The 14,104-nt window shown below is 57.3% G+C and overlaps 1 protein-coding gene across 23 annotated transcripts in view; it reads right to left on the bottom strand.

The window, feature by feature from the left end:
- Positions 1-14,104, bottom strand: part of SFI1 (SFI1 centrin binding protein) — a 99,462-nt gene that overhangs the window by 1,467 nt on the left and 83,891 nt on the right. For 13 of the 23 annotated variants that reach the window (XM_064578712.1, XM_064578711.1, XM_064578715.1 and 10 more), the window contains 13 exons: positions 11,333-11,414; positions 10,826-11,004; positions 9,783-9,858; positions 9,330-9,425; positions 8,862-8,938; positions 7,713-7,815; positions 6,246-6,342; positions 3,706-3,866; positions 3,225-3,299; positions 2,198-2,597; positions 1,862-2,120; positions 1,000-1,104; positions 672-903 (listed from right to left, as the gene is read on the bottom strand). In XM_064578712.1, coding sequence (XP_064434782.1) covers positions 672-903; positions 1,000-1,104; positions 1,862-2,120; positions 2,198-2,597; positions 3,225-3,299; positions 3,706-3,866; positions 6,246-6,342; positions 7,713-7,815; positions 8,862-8,938; positions 9,330-9,425; positions 9,783-9,858; positions 10,826-11,004; positions 11,333-11,414 — 1,942 coding nt within the window. Of the gene's footprint in view, positions 1-671; positions 904-999; positions 1,205-1,861; positions 2,125-2,197; positions 2,598-3,224; positions 3,300-3,705; positions 3,867-6,245; positions 6,343-7,712; positions 7,816-8,861; positions 8,939-9,329; positions 9,426-9,782; positions 9,859-10,825; positions 11,005-11,332; positions 11,415-14,104 lie in introns of those variants that run through there. The other 10 variants (XM_045887262.3, XM_045887265.3, XM_064578722.1 and 7 more) reach the window with 9 other exon arrangements.

Below are 14,104 nucleotides of genomic sequence, written 5' to 3'. Positions count from 1 at the left end.
TTTGCTCTCCAGCCCTGACCTCCTCCCCGAAGGCCACACTCAGAATCTTTATCCCAAATTGGACAGGTTCAAGACAGACTCTTCAGGCTTTACCCCAGACAGGCCTCTCCCCCCACCCCCCGTTTTACCTTTTCAGTAGAACTCATTATTCCTGGAGTTATTCAAGCCAGAAACCCAAGAGCCATCCTGGATTCCTTCCTCACCCTTATCAAACCCATCGGCGCAGGTCCTGCCTAGTCTGCCTCCCACGGGGGGCTCTGCCCACAGCCCAGCCACACCTAATCCTGGCTCCCAGCACCTTCTGCTGGCCCATGGGATCACAGCTGCCAACCGGCCCCCACCACTTTCTACTTAAAATCCAGATGCTTCCCCTGGGCCTGCAGGACCCTCCATGATCTGCAGTGTCTTCATCTATGTCCGGGGCTCTTCTTCCGTCTCCACCTCTGGGACATAAGCTTCACAAGCCGGGGCCTCAGCAGCCTCTCCCTACTGTGTCCCGAGAACAGGGGCGCCTACACTTGGTGAAGGCATGAGCGGCCTCCCTGCACCTTCCCGAGCCGGCAGTGCTCTGGAAGCAGCGAGTACCGCTGTGGTTACAGCACCGAGTGCGTGAGGAACAGCACCGAAGGCCAGACCGAAGAATGTGACCCCAGGTGACCAGGAGGACTTACCCTGGCAGGTGCTTGCACCCCACATGGCATGAAGGACGAAGGGGGCAGCAGCTCTGGGCCTGTACTCAACGTGGGGGGCAGCCTCAGGCCAGGGTGACCCGGCAGGGCCCCGGGCTGGGGCAGGGGGCTGCTTGGGACCAGTGCTGTCCAGGCCACTGGCAGGCAAGGCCTCGTCAGGGCAGGGCCTGCGGGCTGGGCCACACCTGGGTCGCACGCCCTCGGTGCCTCAGGCCTAAGCAGAGGGACAGCAGGAGCTGGTCAGGCCACGGCACCCGCCTGAGGAGCAGGAAGGAAAGGAGGCCACCCACCCTAGGACCACACAGCATACCCTTTCCCCCCGAGGGTGCCACACCCCAGGGGCCTCTGGCTCGGCACCGGCTCCAGCAGGAAATGTGGGCGTCGAGGCTGCTTTCTTGCCAAGCGGGCAGCATTGCTGGGAAGAAACACAGGCCTGTTCCTCTCGGCCGCCTGGGGCATCCAGTCTGACCCCCTCCAATCTTACAGGGAAACGGGGGGCCAGAGAAGGAAAGGCCCTGGCCCAAGGTCAGCAGGTGAGCTGGAGTGGGCCTGGGCCACAGAGTACTTCCCGTAATTCCAATGAAGTGAGCCCGATGCCATGGGGATGCCTCGCCCGCCGCATTTCATCTGACCTCTGCAGCCACCCAGTGACACGGATGCTCCCCCCACATCAGAGGGGGAGCGGGCTCGTCGGGGTCAGGCCCTGTCGGGGTCCGGCAGCAAGGGAAGCGGAGCGGACTGAGGCCCAGGCCAGTCCCCCACCCCAGTGGTGACCTCTCCGCCAGGCTCAGGCAGTGCTGGTCACTCTGGGAGCCGACAGCTGCATCAGCCGGCTCTGCGGGGACGAGCCAGGTCACAAACAGCGGGGCCTCCTAGAGGAAGCCCATTTCCTGGCTGGAAGGGGAGAAGCAGGGAGACTGGCAGGTCTGGGGGCATGAGGGTGGGGCTGCCCTACAGCCGATTCCTTTTTTTAAAACTACATGTTCTCTCCCCCACGTGCTGCAGGAAGAGAGGCTGAGGTCCCTTCGGTTGGGCTTGATGGAATGGGAGAGTCAGGGTCCTGCTGGAGAAAGGGGTCCACGCCGCTCAGCTGTGACCCTCCCTCCTTGTGTAGTCCAAGTTTTTGCTCCAAGCAAGAAGCAAGGAGAAGAAGCGAGGGATGGGCTACTCACAGCTCTAGGAGGTGGGGGTCCCCAGCAGCCAGAGACAGGCTGCCCAGAGCTCCTCGGGGCCCATGAGGATCTCGTGGCTTCTTGGTCTCCAGGGCGGCATCCCCAGCCCCAGCCGCGACACAGGTGGAAAGGGGTCTGTCAAATGTCACTCTCCTGCTGGGCATGGTGCACGTGAGGGGCCGAGGCTCCCTGCCCTGGCCCAGAACCTTCTGTTTCCAGAGCATGGCACAGTGATGGACCGCACGGTGGAGACTGTGAGCTGCCTGCAACAGGCCTCTGGTCAGGTCCTGCCGTGACCTACCCACTCCCCGCGAGAAGGGGTGGGGGACCCCTCACCTGCACCTGCTGCTGGGCATGCAGCTGCTGCCGGAAGGCCTTCATGCCGGCTGCGAACCGCAGGAGGTGTGTGGCGCCCTCCTGGAGAAGCTGCCGGTGGTAGGCCTGTACGGCCCGCTCCTGACGCGCCTTCTTTCTCCTCCTTTCCAGCACAAAGCCCAGCCATGCGGCCCACACCTCCAGGGTGAGGAGGAGATGAGGCCCAGTTCTCCCTGCTTAAGCCTCCCCCCCGCCCAGGGCTGTCCCCACGACCCAGCCTGCCGTCCACCGAAGCGAGGTCCTCTCCTGGGAGAGGCAGGGAGAGCAGGGGGGGAGCCCCCGTTACCTTTGCCTGTAGTGAGAAGGACCAGAACCACAGGGCCCGGGCTGTGCCCTGCTGCTCGCGCCTCCTGTTCGCCAGCTATGGGCCGGAGAGAGAAGATCATGGAAGTTTTGCCCTCAGGGAGGCCGCTCTGACCACGGGGTCCTGGTCACTCTGAGACCCTTTTCTAGCAAGGTGCTGCCCTCTCTCCACTGGGAAGGGCCCAGCGCTGCCTGGTCCTGAGGCGGTGGACCAAGGAGTGTGCCTCTGGGAAGAACAGAGGCAGAGCCCCGGGGATGGGAGCCAGCGGGGGCAGCGTGCTGGGCATGATGCAATCCGGCCTGGTGTTTTATCACGTCCTGGGCGAAGACTTAAAATGCGTTCATAATAATTTTTGGATATTACCCTAAAGTATATTTTAATGTGACACTGTAGAAACAGGGCCCTGAAGTGCCTTGGGCTTGTACAGGTCACAGGTGGAAGAAACTGGGCAGTGCTGGGAAATGACCGGGGGGTTGGGGGAGCCCTGGGACGAGGGTGGAATTAAACATTTTAAATGTGGGGGCACCTGGTGGCTCAGTCAGTGGAGCATAAGACTCTTGATCTTGGGGCTGTGAGTTTGGGCCCCATGTTGCGTGTAGAGATTACATAAATAAAAAAAATAAAAAAGTTAAATGTCGGTTCAGGAAGCAGTGGGAGGGGAAGGGGCTTCTCGCTGGCTCCCACCTGTTGTTTCCACTGGCGGAAGCAGGCCCGGCTGCGGGTCTGGGCCAGGAGCTGGGCACCCCGCCTTTGCAGGAGCTGGGGAGAGAGCAGCTAAAAGCAGTCAGGGCCCCGTGTGCCAATCACCTGGGTGCAGCCTCGGCGTGAGAGGCTCCGGGCCCAAGAGAACCGTCCTCCCATCCCCACGAGGAGTCTTGGACGAAGCCAGGGCCTCCTGTACGAGCATCGAGGTGACTCTGGAGGCCCCCCAGCTCTGACCCCCCATGCTTCAGGATGAGCCAGGTTTCTCTACTCGGCCATCTTTTGCCTGGAGGAGACCCGACGCAGAGGCTGGCTTCCCTCAGCCTTCCCAGAAAGGCCCCTGCAGCCTTGTGCCCGCAGGACCCCAGCCACGCAGCATCCTGGCGGTCGTGGGTTTTGCAAGAGAGCCCTCCTCTTCCCCAGGTGGTGGTCTCCTGCCTGGGAGCCGCGCCGCCTGCCTCACCCGCTTCCTGACACAGCCCAGATGGTGCGCCTTCCACCGGGCCACGGCCTGCCGCAGCCGCCACCGGCCGTGATGCGCAGCCGCCCTCCTGAGCTGGGCTCTCTGCTGGGCCGCCCTCTGGCCTCGGTCCCGCCAGCGCCGAAACCACGTCCTGAGACAGCCTAAGGCAGATCCAAGTCAGAGGTCGCTCTTATGGGAGGGTTTCTCCGAATCAGTCTGCAATGGTCAAGGTTCGGAGAGCTGAAAAGGTCATGTGGGGGTAGAGCTGGGCTGTCAGCCCACACTCGGTGAAACAGCCACGTGGGGACGGTGGCCACTCTGTGACATCAGCTCTGGCCACCTTCAGTGGCTGCGAGCACCCCGGGGGCCGGAACCTGGGCTGCTGTGCCCCCAAGGGTGGACCAGAAGCACCAGGCTGTCCACGGTGGCCACGTGTCTGCAGCGCCCCCGCGGAGCGGCCCGCAGGATGCTGCCGGACACGCAGAGGAGGAGACCCTCTGTCCGAGGGAGTGGGGGGCCATGGCCCTATGTGGCCAGGGAGGAAACCAAGGCTCAGGGAGTCCAAGCAGCTCCAGCCAGGCCTGGGAGGAGGCACGCTGTCTGCTGGGCCGTGTCGGATATCCTGAGCTCTGCAGGCAGGCAGAGGCTACGGCATGCGTTTTGTTTCTGTGTCACCAGATTCTCTCTTGAGGGAGAGCAAGCACTTTCTGCTGTTTTCCTTTTAGGTTTTTCCCTTTTCTTAAGCCCTGAGACAAGTTTCTTTTAGAGACAACAAGAGGGTTGGTACCAGGGCACTGATGCCAAGATGGGGTGTCCTCCGGGACCTGCTGGAGGGGGCAGGGAGGGCAGGTTTGCACGCCAGGAGGCGAAGCCTTAGGACCAAGTGCTGATGCTTCCTGGATACTGCTTCAAGTGGGTACCTCTCACTGGATCCTTACAACAACCCTTGGCAGGTACTATTATTCCCATTTTACAGATGGAGAAACTGAGGTTCAGAGAGGCCTTGCTGGGGCCGCACAGCCAGCATCTGACCCTGCCTGTAGGCTCTCTGTTGAATGTGTCTTACGACACGTCGCCCTGAGCTCGTCCTCCTCCAGCACCCACCCCCTCCCCTGGGCTGCCAAGGCGTGCCTGAGACTCGAGGCCTTAACTAAGCCCAGAAAGGGTTCCACAGGTACGGAGCGTGCATCTGCTATGTGCTGAGAACACAGTGTCTTGCCACTGGTCTCGCAAATCCTTTGTACCACCTGTACCGGACACAGCAATCCCAGGGCCCGCCAGCTGCTGCCACCGCCTTCTACGGAAGGCTGCCTGCCCCTCGGTCCTGCAGACAGCAGCAGCTCCAGGCTGCACCCCATGCCTGTCACCTCTAGCACCCGCTGTGGCCACCTGACCCCCCACTGGCAAGGCCTCTGCAGTGCAGGATGCCAAAGCTCTGTCCACACAGGCCACGGAATGGGCTGAACCCCTCAGCTTCTCTCTTGGGAGTGACCTGGAAACATAGCACTGGTTTCTGGGGTGAGGGGCAGCTTGAGGACACAGAGAAGCCCATTAGGGGTGGAGTAAGTGTGGGATGTTTGACCCCACGGTTCTGTCTAAAGGAAAGCAGAGATGGTGTGTTTATCCACATAAAACACTACAGTCAGAACCAAACCTAAGCTGATCATTTTCTGTCCTGAAGCAAACTAACAACTTGATCTGTTTTCCCTATGGTCCGATTTAAACCATTCCTGTTTGTTTTCATTTCCGGTTGTATTTTCATTTATTCTAACCACTGGCTGTCCCCTCATGTCCCTACTGCAGGGCCATGAGTCTCAGTTTCCCTGCATCTCATCTCTGCTCCTGTCTGGACAGTCTTCCCCAGGCTGTTTGTATAGCAGGGAGTCAGGCTGTCCAAGGCCACTGCTCCCTGAACACACAAGGGCCCGCTACACAAGGGGGCGGACACCCCCCAACCTTGACTCCTTCGTAAGAATCAGATATTAAGCCTCGGTCTTACATTTGGACATCAACTGGTTGGCACCTGGCTGGGAAGAGAATGCTGTGATGTGCTGGGTTGAATGGTTACCCCTCCCAAACCCGGAACCTCATCCTGAACCTCAGAACTGTATTCGGCGAGACGGTCAGTGCAATCAGCTGACACCATCCTGGGGGAGGACTGGCGGCCTTCTAAGAGAGACGCAGATGCAGGGAAGACAGCCCTGTGCCCACAGAGGCCAAGGCTGGAGGGATGGGTCTGCAAGCCAAGCAACACCAAGGACTGCCGGGGCTGTCGGGCTGGAAAAGGCAAGGAAGGATTCTCCCCTCCAGCCCTCACAGGAATCATGGCCCTGCCGACACCCTGGTTTCGGACGTGGCCTCAGAACGCCGAGAGAACAATTTTCTGCTGGTGGAAACCTCCCAGTTCGCGGCACTGTTATTTAGCCACAGGAAACTCACACGCGTGAGAAGAATACAAAGACCGAGGTGGAGCAGATGGAACACAAGACAGTTCTGGGTCCTTCACAGCCCTCTCCCTGCCTGCCAGGAAGTCCGCTTACCCTTATCCAGCACCTTCCGGGCCTCCTTGATGGCACAGTCCTCCTGCTGTCGGTAATATATCTGCACAGATGCAGCCTCCCGCCACTGCACCAGGACCTGAGGGGCAGAGGAAGAGCACATCCTGACTTCCCGGGACGCCCAGCTCTGCGGGCGGCTCCTCACGGAACAAGGCCAAGCGGGGACACGGCACTCATACACATTCCGGAAAACGCCGGCCAGCCGCGCAGACCCCAGGCCGCGGACCCAGCCCCCGGTCCCCACAGGAGGCCCAGTACTGCAGGCGATGGACTGTTCTATAGAAGCAGTTAAACTTCCAACCACGCCATCAAGAAGTCAAGGCATCACATGGGCTTTTGTTCTGTTATTACGTGTTAAACGAAGCTATACGTTACACGCCTGCAGCCTTTCAAACTGAGACACACACGAAATCACACCAACAGAACACTTTAAAAAGAAGTCAAGCAGGGCGCCTGGGTGGCTCAGTTGGTTGGGCGACTGCCTTCGGCTCAGGTCATGATCCCGGGGTCCTGGGATCGAGTCCCACATTGGGCTCCCGGCTCAGCGGGGAGCCTGCTTCTCCCTCTGACCCTCTCCTCTCTCATGCTGTTTCTCTCTCACTCGCTCTCCAATAAATAAATAAATAAAATCTTTAAAAAAAAAAAAGAAGTCAAGCAGCCGGGGTTGCTGCTCCCCGGCTCCTGAGGCACAAACTCCATTCCCTGCAAAAAAAAGGCTTCCCTTCCGAGCCCTGAGGCCTAGCAGAGTCCCGACCCTCCTTCCCGGGCTGGCCCCGGAGCTTTTCCGACAACAGACTAGGCTTTGATTTGAAGTCATGGTTCCTCAACCTCGGGAGGCTTCCGGGTTGTCAGGACCAGTCTCCCCCGGCCTTCCAGCAGGAGAACCGCTGCTGTTCAGAGCTCCCGGCATGATGCTTTTTTCTAAAACAGCCCCCGGTGCAGGGACCACTTCTGTCCCTTCATTTCTGAGTCTCCCCTGGTGTGTAACACCCCTTCCTCCCACAGTCGTGTGCTGGCATGCCCCCCCACCCCGCGCATAGGACAGGTGCCACCACGCGGCCTTTGGGGGCCACTTCCCACGGATGATGACCAACAATCTCGTGTTCCTGGAGTGCACGAGCAGGAGTGCGCATCCTCTGACAGATGAAGAGACGGAGGGGCACGCTGACTTAGTTTGTCCCAGTGGGAAATTCCGCATGTGTAGCAAATACTGGTTCTGATAAGAACCAGTCTGCTCACTATGTTTTTGTTTTGATGGATATTAGTGCATAATCCAGTAAAAAAATAAATAAAACCCGACCAGCTCACACGGCTGTTATGTGTGCACGGAGGAGGGTGAGTGAGCCCACGCCCTGGGTTCCTCGTTCAGGCCTAGCTTTGCGGCCACCCCCTCGCAGCAGCAAGGTCCCAAGCCCTCCTGGGCAACCAGCTGGTCTCCGCATGCCTCACCTTGGAACACAAGGTTCGCCGGTAGTGAGCGCTTGCTCGGGAGGTTTGCTGGGCTTCAGTCACAAGGGCCAGGGTGTTCTCTCTCCAGCGACGGAGCACACACCTGCGGGAACACAGGCCGGGAAGATGGGGTGACACTAGTGCGGAGAGACGGGGAGGTTTCTGTGAGTCATTCCTGCTTCTTCAGCCCACTAGGGCCTCAATCGAGGATGGACTCTCGTACCTGAGAACATCAGTCTCACCAAGAGCCATGTGTATGCCGACACAGACAACACACGGCTGGTGAACACCCGCTCTGTGCCAGGCACTGGGGGAGCACCGGGGGCACCACGGTGAACAAGGCCAAATACCACGTCCTCGCTCACGTACGTGACACACAGCGGTGACCAGGTAGTGACGGTAGAGGCAAGTCATGCCGCAGTAGGGCAGAGAGAGGGGAGGTGGCAGAGGGCCACCGCAGGCCCAGCACCATGCTTGCTGCTGAGTTAGTTCCGTCACTCTGTCTTACTCCCAATGTCTGAGGAGCTGGATGGGCACTTCCCCGAAGGAGGGTGGAGGTGCTAAGTCCACAAGGCCCACCACCCACAGGCAGCCTGGAATACCATGTGCTGAACAAATCTGGAGCGGGGGAAAGAGTGGAATGAGGGAGGCCTGCCAGGAAGGAGAGAGTGAGAGCTTGGTTTAGCAGGACCTAGAGGACGGGCTCCTGCTGGAGCTGGAGCTGAGAGCGCGAGCGACCTCCAAGGCTGGGAGAGATGCCTCCGGAATCCGTGAAACGCCTGGAGGGCCAAGCCGGGAGGCACCTGAGTGGGCGCTGAGGCCAAGGGAGTCCCTGCAGCTCTGGAGCGGGAGACACTGAATTGTGCAGGAGACCGCACAGTGTGGAGAGGAGCAGGACAAGGCGGAGCTCGCGCACATGTCTGGGTGACAGCTGCCTCCGCAAGGCCCCAGTCTGCACGCAGCACCTTCCAGACACGCAGTGACCCGATGATCGGAGTGCCTGCTGTGCAAAAGCCCCAGCCAGGCTGCGAGCAGCAGGAGGAGCCTGGCCCGTCCGCCTTCTGGCCCCGGTCGGGACGCCCGGCCCTGCCTGGGTCTGGACGGAGCGCCCCGTTCCTCAGGCAGGGCCCGGAGACGCGGGGGACTCACCGAAGCAGCCGCCTCGCGTGCTGCCTCTCCCTGGCCGCCACCTCCTGGAGGACGCTCCGCACGCGGCTCTGGTACGTCTGCGGGAGAGCGAGAGGACTGGCGGCCGGCCCGGCCCGCGTCCCTCCGCGGTCCCGGGCCCGCCTCACAGGCGCGGGGACGCCCGCCGCGCTCACCTCGGAGCGCGCCGAGTCCCACGGCCAGAAGAGCACCCGGACAACAGGGAGGGGACGCTCGCTAAGTCCTCACTCATAAGTCAAGCCACTGGGCTCCTGCACAAGCGGCCGCTTCGAGGCGGAGGCTGGTGCCCCCAGACTCGTTTTTGCTGTGCCGAGCAAGGATACAGGGGCTTGGTCCCGTGGCCGTGAGACCCGCTGTCCGGGGCACGCGCTCTGGGAGGGGCAGGAGAACAAGGGAGGGACACAAAATCCACCCCCCGCAGCCCCGCCCGAGGCCAGCAGCCGCCCCTACCGCCCAGGTGCGCAGCGCCCCGCGCAGCAAGGTGCGCCGGTGATGCAGGCGGGCGCGCGTCAGCTTCCGCCGCTCAGCAGCGCGCAGGGCCAGGCCCTGCGGACAGAGGGAGGGCCGGGGCCGGGCGGGGCTCAGCCACGCCTCATCTTCCACCGTGGGGTCCTCGCCCCCCACCCCCAGGCCTCAACTAGCAATAGGTATCTCTCAGGGGTTTTGTGGGGTTCCGATGGGGCAAGTGCCTGACTTAGGGTAAATGCTGAAGCATTTTTACCCAGAGGAGAGTGCCTGCGAATGGTTAGGCCAGGACTTTTACGTTCAGTGAGTTCGGCCCAGCCTGTGTCCCAGGCTCAGAGGCAGGTGGCCGGCACCGGGCTGAAGCCAGGCCCACGTGTCTGCTCGGAGACACGCTGACACACAGCCCCACCTGTCCACAACCACGTGCCAAAGCCTTACCTCCTTCCACCTGTCCCAGGCCTGGCGCAGGAGCTGAGCGGCCTGGAACTCTGCAGCCAGCACCAGGCCGGTCTTCCTGCGGGGAGGGTTGGAGTCAGCACGCAGCCTGGACCCGGCCAGGGCCCTTTCCACGGGCACCCCTCACAGTCCCTGGCCCCTGCCTAGCTGCTCTGAATCTGGTGGGGAGGGAGGAATCAAGACCTTTTCTGGGGGCGCCTGGGTGGCTCAGTCGGTTAAGCGTCTGCCTTTGGCTCAAGGTCATGATCCTGGGGTCCCGGAATCCAGCCCTGGGTCGGGCTCCCTGCTTAGCTGGGGAGTCTGCGTCTCCCTCCCCCTCTGCCCCTGCTTGTGTGCTCACTCTCTCAAATAAATAAATAAAATCTTAAAAACAACAACAACAACAACAACAAAACCTCCTCTGAAGAGCTGCCAAAGGATTTGGGCTCTCCCCTCAGGAAAGTGAGCACCTAATTCAATTCTTGCAGCCAACCTGAGAGGGCTCAAGTACACTGAAGTACATTCATGTGCTGGCGACTCAGGAGATTAAAGGTGGCCAGAATTTGCGAGTGGGGGAGATCCGCACAGCACACAGTGGATGCAGAAAGGCATGAAAGCAGGCCCGGGTCTGCAGTGTCCGTGTGGGCGGCCTGCCCCGCCCTCTCTCCAACCACATGGTGGCAAAAACTGCCACAACCTGCCCCTGGGCCACAGCTGCTGGTCCCGGGGGCTCAGCAATCCTGTACACGAGCTCATCAGTCTATCCCCTGGCCATGGTCCCTCTGAATGGGACCCAGTGAGTGGGATGCATCCAATGGGTAGGACCTCAGATCCATGGAGCATGTCTGTCCCTAGTCGAGTTCCTGAGATCCTCTCACTACAGCCCTGCTTTGTTACAGACTGTATTAGGCAGAATTTCTGGAACTTAGAACCAGAGTCTAGGCTAACACGACCCTCCGACGGGCACTCAGAGCTGAGGGTGCTACCACTATGGTCAAAGCTGGCCCAAGAGGGGAAGAGCTTCTGGGGCAGAAGCAGCCCCTCACTCTGTCCTGAGGCCTCGGGCACTGTCCCTCCAGATGCAGAAAGCCCTCCTGAGCTGGCAGTGGCGGCGGTGGGCCCAGGCCGCTGCTGTCCACTGTCGCTCCCGGTAACGTGCTGCTGCCTGCTGGTGCCACGTGGACCAGGACCTCTGCAGGAGCTGCCGCTCTGAGTGAAGGATGGCCTGGGGCAGGATGGTGGGAAGAGAACAGAGTGGGTCAAGCAGCTGGGGGTACAGAAGCCGGGAAGAATCTCTGGCCACAAACACTGACCAAGGCAAAAGAAATGGGCATTATGGAGCCGCCCTCGCCCAGAAGCCATATGTAAACTCCACTGACAAAGGTAACAGATGCCCCAGGCCCTGCCCTGCATCTTGAGTCCTGGTCACAGGCAGGACGCCCCACAGTGTGGGTCTGGGCTCTGGGCGACGTCCCGAGCAGAGGCGGCAGTGAGTGCAAAGCTTGAAGCAGGTCCTGCCCGTTCCAAGCACCTCCTCAGGGACGGCCACTTACCATTCTCTCCGCCAAGCGGTTTTCTCGATGCTGAAACATTTTCTGCCACCAAATAGCAAATACTTGCTTCTCCAACGTCTCCCTAAAAAGATAAATAATAATAATGATAATAATGGGAAACAAGGCACTTAAAATAAAACAAAATCACTACAAAAAAGAATAAGAAGTCCCAAATATTTGGGTTTTTCCTCTTAGGCTATTAAGAGGTGGATATGTTGAGATGGGGAGAAAGGAAAGAGAAAGGGAAGGAAAGCAGACAGCAGTGGGCAAAAAACCCCACAAACAACCCAATACTCTTCAAGTTCTTTCCGGTGTCAGCCAAGCATTCACACAGTAAGAATGAGACTGACTTCGAGACCCTGGCTCTTCATCAGTTCAGTTCCGCACCGAATTACCAAGAGTGCTCAATGATCAGTAGTGAAAGCCTTTCTAGTCCGTGCTGACCGGCCAGGCTGCTGCTACCCAAATCCTTGGGGGGAGCGGTTAAAAACAGAGGCCACGTCTTCAGGGCTGACTGCGCAGGTCTGAAGTGGGCCCCAGGAAACAGTATTTAAAACAAGTGTTCCATGTGAGGTAGACAGGGAGACAGGTTTGAGAACCACTGTTCTGTCTCCTCTGCCTAGGCCTCCCTGCTCAGCATGATGACGGGAAGGCCTGCAAAGGCAGCGCTGGGACAACTGGTCAACAGCCACTAGGGGCTGTGAGTTGGCAAAACCACGGGACAAAATATATGCGGCAACTGTTTTCAGGCCCTGGACAAGAGGCAACACAGACTGTGACCCTCAGAGTTGAGAAACAAGTACGGTGAGCCCACTGAGGGCACGTGCTAAACACCCAGGGCAGGGGGACGGAGTCCAAGCAGAGCAGGACAGTCTCACTGAGTTGAGGCAGAGACTCAGGGATTCAAGACTGAGTCCTTCCCCTGAGTTCAAGACTGCAGGGGAAGGATGTATGGACACCTGTGGCCTTCCTGAACCTGGGCAGGTAGAGACCTCGCCCTGCCTCAGAGACATGCTCACATACACCTTGCACACTCTGCAAGGGCAGCACCCAAAATCCCGTGTCAGCCTGGTTGGCAGTACAAGCAGGCTCCGTGAGGCCTAGCAGAGTGGCCTCTTCAGGGCTGGCTGCTGGATGGAGATTACCAGAGGCTGGAAAGGGCTGGGAGATGGAGTTCTGGCCCAGTCTGAATGGAGAGACTTTGCTGAGAACCCCAGAATTCAGCAAGGCTGAGCCTCAGGAATAAGTGCCATGCCCTAACTCTGAAGACAAAAATCAAAAAAGACCCACACATGGAGTGCCCGGTAGAGCATGCACCCCATCTCAAGGTGCAACTCTTGATCTCAGTGTTGTAAGTTCAAGCACCACACTGGGTGTAGAGATTATTTAAAAAATAAAATCTTAGGGGCACCTGGGTGGCTCAGTCGGTTAAGCATCTGCCTTTGGCTTGGGTCATGACCTCGGAGTCCCGGGATTGAGCCCTGCATGGGACTCCCTGATCAGCGGGGAGTCTGCTGCTCCCTCTGCCTCTCACCCCACTTGTGCTCTCTCTCTCATTCTCTCTCAATAAATAATCTCAAAAAAAAAATTAAATCTTAAAACACACACACACACAAAACCCACACAAAGGAAGAATAGAACCATACTCGATAGGATCAACAGGAATCACCAGAATAAACAGCAACCACTGCCTTACAGAATAAAATGCAAAACCCTTTAAAGGAAAAACAGCTGTCAACAAAAACAATGACCCAAATGCTGGAATCAGCAAACACTTAAAAACAGTTATTAAAGTTTGTGTACTTAAGTGAAAGATTAACAAAATTAGTTACCAGACACGGAATCCTGGCAGAGAAATAGAAACTATAAAAAAGAACCAAATGATTTGGTGGCTCCTCAAAAAGCAAACATAGAATTAGCATTTGATTCAGTAATTCCACTTCTAGGTATACAACCAAAAGAATTAAAAGCAGAGACTCAAGCAGATGTATTTACATTGATGATGTTCACAGCAGCATTACTCACAGTAGCTAAAAGGTAGAAACAAGTGTCCATCAACATACAGATGAACAAATTGTGTATATCCATACAATGAAATATTATTCAGCCATAAAAAGGAATGAAATTCTGATACATGCTATGACATGGATAAACTTTGAAAACATTACGCTAAGTAAAATAAGCCAGGCACAAAAGGTCCAATATTACACAATTCCACATATATGAGATATCCAGAATAGGCAAATTCACAGACAGAAAGTAGCTCAGAGGTTCCCAGGGCTGGAAATAGATGGAAATGGAAAGTTAGTATTTAATGGATACAGAATTTGTTTGGGATGATGGAAAAGTTCTGGAAATGCATAGTGATACTTTATGCCACTGAACACACAATACACTTAAAAATGACTAAAATGGTAAGTTTTATGTTATGTATGTTTTACCACAATTGGGGAAAAAAAAAAAAAGAAAATTCTAGAACTGAAAAGCACCATACCTGAAGGAGAAAAATCACTGGATGAGTTACAAATAAGAAACTGAAGGATATAGATCACTGAAGACTTTCTATTGAAAGATCAATAGAAAGTATCCAATCTGAAAAACGGAAAGAAAAATAGAAAAAAACTAAACAAAGCCTCAGTGACCTCTGGGACAATATCACTGGTTTAACATAGTGTAATTAGAGTCTAAGAAGGAGAGAAGAGAGGATATAGGGCAGATAAGTTGTTTTTGAGAGAGAGAAAGCGCGCGCATGCGTGTGCATGGGGGAGCGCA

Source organism: Mirounga angustirostris, unplaced genomic scaffold (assembly GCF_029215605.1).
Source record: "Mirounga angustirostris isolate CCGP_5_RB_7025 unplaced genomic scaffold, mMirAng1.0.hap1 SCAF_14, whole genome shotgun sequence".
Taxonomy (NCBI): Eukaryota; Metazoa; Chordata; class Mammalia; order Carnivora; family Phocidae; genus Mirounga; species Mirounga angustirostris.
The sequence above is the reverse complement of the archived record's forward strand: the minus strand, read 5'-3'. Positions and strand labels throughout refer to the sequence as shown.